General features: G+C 33.9%; 2 protein-coding genes across 3 annotated transcripts; both read left to right on the forward strand.

Annotated features, from left to right (window-relative positions):
• Nucleotides 1-203: 203 nt before the first annotated feature.
• On the forward strand, nt 204-3,605 carry LOC109207101 (putative Peroxidase 48). Of its 2 annotated transcripts, XM_019369988.1 has the most exons (5): nt 204-555; nt 2,113-2,298; nt 2,431-2,590; nt 2,704-3,241; nt 3,329-3,605. In XM_019369988.1, exons 1-3 carry the CDS (start codon nt 412-414, stop codon nt 2,482-2,484), a joined length of 384 nt encoding a protein of 127 aa, XP_019225533.1. In that variant the 5' UTR covers nt 204-411; the 3' UTR covers nt 2,485-2,590; nt 2,704-3,241; nt 3,329-3,605. The 2 variants fall into 2 exon arrangements, with proteins under 2 accessions (XP_019225533.1, XP_019225532.1); XM_019369987.1 differs by having other exon boundaries at nt 2,704-3,605.
• LOC109207099 (peroxidase 49-like) lies at nt 2,531-3,184 on the forward strand. The gene is made up of 3 exons (XM_019369986.1): nt 2,531-2,590; nt 2,704-2,772; nt 2,915-3,184. Exons 1-3 carry the CDS (start codon nt 2,531-2,533, stop codon nt 3,182-3,184), a joined length of 399 nt encoding a protein of 132 aa, XP_019225531.1.
• Nucleotides 3,606-6,765: the final 3,160 nt, after the last annotated feature.

Genomic DNA, 6,765 nt, shown 5'->3' on the forward strand with positions numbered 1-6,765 from the left:
ATTTCTCCGTTCCAGCGTCCGGTTCCTTACAGTTCTGATCGACCATGCTCTCAATTGAGTCATGGAATTCGGATACTCACTCTCAATGTTACCCGGTTATACTCTATCTTCTGTTTCAACCGTGGCGCGCGCGAGCTAGTTTTCTGTGTATATATATATATATATATATATATATATATATATATATATATAGCGGTGTAGATTAGAATGCAAATCAGGTGTCAATTCCTCACCAACGCTTTCCCAATCTCTACTTTATGTTGAGTCGTCATTTTCCACTACTCTCTCTTTTCAAAATGTTGAACAAGAACTGGGCTTTAATGGCGGTTTTCTCATTCCTGGTTGCCTGCATTGTGACAACAATGGTAGCACAGGGCAGAGATTGCCCCAGGAAGTGCCTCTCGTCTTAGTATGCCCCTCAGATATGGTTATTATGATGAGAAATGTGAGGATATTGAGAAGATTGTGTGGTCAATGATGCAGAGAATTGTCCAGCTGCAACACAACGCCCCAGCACAACTCTTACGCCTTCTCTTCCTTGATTGTTTCATTCAGGTACTTGTCCTCTCCATTTTCTTAATCCTTGATTAAAATAAATTCAATTTCTTATTTTTTGTTGTTTCATTCCCAAATTTTAGGTGCTCTTGTATATGTAATGGTGTTCTTCTAATCGTACTCTTTATTTCTATTTTCTTGTACGTATTCAGTTTGCTGATTCTTGATATGTACATATTATGAGTTCTTTTTGCATAATAGTCTCTTTATTCATTTATTGTGGGTTTTCTGAGTTTTCTAGGATTATAGTATTTTTCGTTTAATTTTTCTCATCACTCTTGAAGCATATTTATCTGTTTATGAATCTGTTGTGCGCACACCTATGTATAATCTTTCTTTTTGAAAATTTAAGCAAGATTAAATCAAGAAAAGGACTTAGAACCCTTATAAATGAAGCAGAGAAAGGGGATTGAAGAGGCTTGCGATCGTATTATTGGTGACTGACGTCTTACACTGTGTTCTCTACTGTTTCATTGATGTTGTTTCACTTTAATTTTTTGGGAGCAAGTCTAATTCTCTCTATCAAGAAAATGACGAAAATTGATCTATTTTGTGTCTTTCCTTCTGTTATTTGATGCAGTTCTTAGCTTATTTTGGTTGTACAATCTCAAATGCATGTGTCCGTGATCTGAACAAAATATTCTAAGTACTTCCAGCCGTTTGTCACTATTATTCCTCTGTTGGACTGTTACACCCCATGCATATATCAAATGTGACTTCATTTTCTGTATTTCTCTTATACATTTGTAAGACATTTCTTTTATGATTAGCCTTGTGATGTTTGTTGTGTTGCATTGTGTGAATTTTTTGTGCCTTGTCTTAGTCTTTTGTGTTAAGGTCCTTAACTTCTCTATCCTCGCTGTTTTCAATAGTGTGTTTTTACTTATTTCAAATTACTTTTTCTATGTTGATTTTTCTATACTGGTTTTATCCATGAATATGTGTATTAACAAATACTTCTATGGATTTTGTATTTAATCATATTTGGCATTGGTTCCTAATGCACGCACAATGCACTTGTATTTCTTTGATTTACTTGTGGATGCTTCTTTCTTTATAATTAGCCGCTTGATCTTGATTTGTACATTGTGCACTTGTGATTCTTCATATGTTGTAATGTGTCTTTGTGCCTTGTGTTCGTCGTGTGATTCAAGATGGAGGTCTTAACTGATCCATTTTGGTTTATTGTTTTCTCAGTTTAGAGTGCGTATAATAAAGATAAAAATAAGTACTGTTATCTTCACTAATTTCAGCAGAATCACTTATTCAGTTTTGAACTTTTTCATGATGTATATTTACCTGTAGTTATATTCCTCTATGTGTGTACCCACACCCCTTTTCCCTCTTTTCCTATGGGTAATAAAAAGAGGATGAGATGGCATTACTTCTGAAAGGGTAGAGGTGAGCTTTTAGAGTCCTAAGGGAGTCAAGAAATGATATTAAGTAAAGAAGGATGCAGATTGTGAAAACAATTCCAGACAACGACTCTTTTGTTTTTGATTTTTTGATAAGATATAGTCTCCAGACAATGAATTTTCTGTCTTATTGATTTTTCAGGGTTGTGATGCATCTGTTCTGCTAGCTGACAGTAATGAGAATGGAACTGTTGAACGTGAGGCCTTTCCGAACAGGACATTGAAAGGCTTCGATATCATGATAAAGGATGAGATTGAGAAGGAATGCCCTGGGACTGTCTCTTGCTCTGATATCCTTGTCCTTGCAACAAGAGATGGCATCGTTCTGGTATGAATTTGCCCCATATCCTTTGTTTCTTATAGTCCAGCACCTTAAGTTTCTTTGCTGATTTCCTTATTCTTACTTTTAATTGTACTTACTTTCTATTTTACATGGATCTGTTTCGTGATCCTGTTCAAGGTGCAACTGGAGAGTAGAATCTGGCAAGTGAAATGGATGCAACTCATGCACTAGCACTACTAGAAAATGGTCCTATTGGAATAGTTATTTAGTAACGGTTATGCAACTGTTTCGTGATCCTGTTTCTGATTTGATGAGAGGGAAACAGTGGCATTACTTGGTATATCTTCTAATCCTACTACTATAATTTTCATATGCTGGAGTCTGCATCCTCTTTTTAACACATGTACATCTTTTGAAATTTCTCTTCTTTTTTTTCTTCATCATCTGAAGGAGGACACAACATCGGGAAGATTGGTTGCGAATTCATTCGGCCAAGGCTCAGTAATTTTATGGGGACAGGTTTACCTGATCCAACAATTCCTTCTGACTTCCTTGAAGAGTTGATGCGGAAGTGTCCAGACGATAATAGCACCCATCAACAATATGTTCAACGAACATATAGCTAGGGGTCTGAGTGAGTCTGCTATGTCAATACTCCCAGGGACTGTCAGTACTTTCCTCGTTTGGAACATCATTTGATAATCACTACTACAAGAATTTGATGAGAGGACGAGGGGTGCTGTTTGCTGATCAACAGTTGATGGCTAATGAAAAGACAGCAGCGGTGGTGATGGATTATGCTTTGGATGAGGGGACTATATTTAGGACAGAGTTTGCTCATGCCATGGATAAATTGTCAAATATTGGTGTTCTTACTGGATCCCAAGGAGAAGTTCGGCACAGTTGCTCCCATATCAATTCTGATCAGTGAGAACCACCTGGGAGGAGTAGACTAGTTATTCATGACTTTTCCTAGCGTCTGATTTAGGTGGCATTCAGTGGAATTTTCTCTTTGGATACTAATGGATCTAGTTAAGATTACTGATTGACTTAACAAAGTTTCTCATGCTTGCAGCTTTACGTACAAACATGTGCCCCAATATAATATTCTGCTTTTAAGGTACGGATACTACTATTATATATGTAGTTTTATCTTATATCATCGTGCTGCAGGAAATAGGGTTCAAATCAAGAAGAAATTCAAGATTTTATCAAGAATTTTTGAATTTCTGGAAACATTGCTGGGCGAGTATCACCATTATCTGTTGTGGAAAAATAATTGTAATATTATGGAAACCCTTTCTTTTCCCTGAAGTAGTTCCGAGGCAAATATATACAGAAAAATCGAACCAGTTCGTTCATGCTATTAAATCCTAAAATCATGCCGCACATTGAAAAAGATAAAAAGAAAGGAAGGTTTATTTCTTGAAGATGTTAATATCATGCATAAACAAGAGAACCATATACAGAAGGATATAACCATGGAAACTATAGATATCATCATAAACAAAAGATTATCAAAGATTTCGTTTCTCTTAATTTCTTAGTTAGTCGGCGAATATACTACAACAACTAACAACCCAGTGGGGTAATCGGCGAATATGAAGCATGGAATTAAAATAACTCTAGTTGTGTGGATCAAAGAAAGATTTTTAAGACAACATAGATGAAACTACATAATATATTTAGAATGAGCAGAGTTTGTTTTGCAAACAAGAACAGAAAGAAGGTAAAAACCAGACCTATTACTCCTTTGTTCTAAGCAAGCTGTTCATTCACTGATCGAAATCATATCTGAGAGGTACGGGATCGGGTTGTAGACTGATCATCGGTAATAATTAATAACCATCTATGTCTCGGTCCCGTATGCCCCTCCGATATAGCTTCAAACAATGAACTTGTTCTTCCTTTTCTCTCTAGGCAAACTCCGCTAATTAATATACAGAATACAAAGAAGGAATTAAAGAAAGACTTTATAAACTGATAGTTATCAAAATACTTAAAAATGAGTTAAAATATCATGGTATAGCCAGTTTTCACACTGGTCAATGAAAAATAGCCAGCGTTTATCAAGTCAATGAAAAATAGCCACTATTTTGCTGCAACAGGGACCGGTCCACTATAATATACGGGAGTTCTGGTGCATTTGTGTACGAACCGGTATACTTTGCTAATTCCTGTAAAATTTGCGGGAGACTGGAGCACCAGTGCTCCAAACTCCAGTATATTATACTGGACAATTATACTTGCTGGAACTCCCGTAAAATTTGCCGGAGTTCCAGCATAATTATGCTTGAACTCCGGTAAAATTTGCGGAAGTTCCAGCATAGTTATCCTGGAACTCCCGTAAAATTTCGGGAGTTCAAGCATACTTATGCTGGAACTCCCGTAAAATTTGCGGGCGTATTTTTCCAGATTTTGAACAGTGTTTTCGCTCAGATTTAAAGTGGCTAAATTTCGATGACTTTTGAAACTTGGCTATTTTTCAACGACCAGTGGTAAATCTGGTTATTTTTGAATTTCTCCCTAAAAAAGACTTTATAAACTGATAGTTAACAAAATACTTAAAATTCGTGTAAAGGAATTTTATACGACTAGTGGGCTTTTCACTGATTATAATTCATAGCAAGTTATTTTTTCTTTTTACAGATTACTACATAAGAAGTAGTTGGTCTAGTGTAATTCATAATTTGAAGGGGAAAATTGTTCAAGTTTAGTTGAAGGTGTCTTTTTTTTTTTTTGGTGGCCCAACATAAAAGAATCTCAAACAAATTAAAGGGGTTTTGACACAGTTACCCACAAAAACAAAACTATTTACCCTTGTCTACCCATTTGTTTTTCTATCCATAAATTAATTACATTTCCTACCCATAGTAGGTTTTGTGGGGAATTTTCTCTTTATTCTCCAGTTCTTTTTTATTTCTATGCTTCTTTTCTTTCTTTTTCTTTTCTCCTTTTCTTTTTTCTTGTTTTCTTCTTATTTTTTTTCTTTTTTCCTATTCTAATTTCATTTAACTTCTTTTTTTTATATTCTTTTTCTCTTCATAATCTAATTTCATTTACTATTTTCAGTATTTTTTATTATTCTTTTTTTTTTATATTATTACTAAAGAAAAATCAAATTACGTACCAATTAAATGTAGCTAATACAACCATAAAAATATTAACTAACATTTGATACCAGTATAGTATATAGTTATACCAACAGGGTATACAATTGTACGCAAAGAGTTAAAAAAAGTTTAATTCAATTATTAAACTGAAATAATATCAGTTGTCAATAAAAATTTTAAAAAAATCTAAAAGGATCTAATTGTAAGAGTATACCGTTACATTATATAGCATACTATTGCATTTTCAATTTGCCGCTCACGCTAAGTAAAAGCTTAAAACAAATTAAAAGGGAAAAGGCAAGTGAATTTACGGGTAATAAGTATACTATTATAGTATATTGTATACTATTACAGCATATTGTTACAATATCTTGCATATTATTACAGTATACCATAACAATATATTTGTATACTTTAATGGTATACTGTTGTAGTATAACTATATACTCCTATATTATATTAGTATACTGTAGCGGTATACTGTTAGGTATCAGTGTTCTTCTTCGATTATTACTGTAGTCGTGTTCTTCTTCGATTTTCAACTGAAATTTTCGATCTCAATCACCTCAAATCAGCTCCAAGTCTCGACCAAACTGACTCAACATTTAGTTACAGTTGCCAATCGATATTTTAATCACGCTAGTCAAAATCTAATCAAACAATTACAAACTCGACAAATGCAATTTATGATTTTCAAGTTTCAAGGTCTTTCAATGGTTGATCTAATTTTTCTTACAATAAATCACTATGAGCTTCTCAAAAGATATTAGAAATAATTATTTGTAACACTAAACGTTCAAATTCTGCTTCGTTGCAGGTACTAATTGTTTCGGTTTTGAAAAATTTGCTAATTACTTTTAATATTAATCATTTAATACTCAATTACTAAATTGTTAGAGTTCTACATTCTTTTTGTTAGTTGCATTTGATTTTTTTTAATTATCACCGATAAATTAAAATAAAAAATCAGCATAGCTACTAAGTACAGAGAAAGCCTACTTTGAAACTTTTTTATAAAAGAACAATGAGGACATTAACGTTTGGAACCAAATATAAGCTTCGGCCAGAAAGGAAAAAAAGAGAAAAGGAGAAGAAAAAGATGAGGATAAGTGTAGGGCAGTTGTAGTAGATGAATTATGCGGGTAAATACTTTTGGTCGGATAGGTATTTAGTGTAACTAGTTTGAGAGTAGGTAGAAACGGGTAATTATTTTATAGTAGGTAGGTATATAGCATAAATTGCTCCAAATTAAAACTGGCATAGTTGTGCAGGCAATTGCATTGAGACGTAGTGCAGATACTACTCGAACAAATTAACATACTCCACAAATTAAACATGTTACTGATGATAGGCTATAATTGCATATTTTAGTCGCTTATTACACTCTAATTTACTGTAC

The sequence above is a fragment of the Nicotiana attenuata genome, unplaced genomic scaffold (assembly GCF_001879085.1).
Source record: "Nicotiana attenuata strain UT unplaced genomic scaffold, NIATTr2, whole genome shotgun sequence".
NCBI lineage: Eukaryota > Viridiplantae > Streptophyta > Magnoliopsida > Solanales > Solanaceae > Nicotiana > Nicotiana attenuata.

Bases quoted from the DNA above. Each gene is read 5' to 3' on its own strand.
- LOC109207101 (XM_019369987.1), top strand. From the start codon at position 412: ATGCCCCTCAGATATGGTTATTATGATGAGAAATGTGAGGATATTGAG. The intron at 556-2,112 runs GTACTTGTCCTC...TTGATTTTTCAG, and splicing joins TCCTTGATTGTTTCATTCAG to GGTTGTGATGCATCTGTTCT. The intron at 2,299-2,430 runs GTATGAATTTGC...ATCCTGTTCAAG, and splicing joins CAAGAGATGGCATCGTTCTG to GTGCAACTGGAGAGTAGAAT.
- LOC109207099 (XM_019369986.1), top strand. From the start codon at position 2,531: ATGCAACTGTTTCGTGATCCTGTTTCTGATTTGATGAGAGGGAAACAG. The intron at 2,591-2,703 runs GTATATCTTCTA...CATCATCTGAAG, and splicing joins GGAAACAGTGGCATTACTTG to GAGGACACAACATCGGGAAG. The intron at 2,773-2,914 runs GTTTACCTGATC...CAATACTCCCAG, and splicing joins CAGTAATTTTATGGGGACAG to GGACTGTCAGTACTTTCCTC.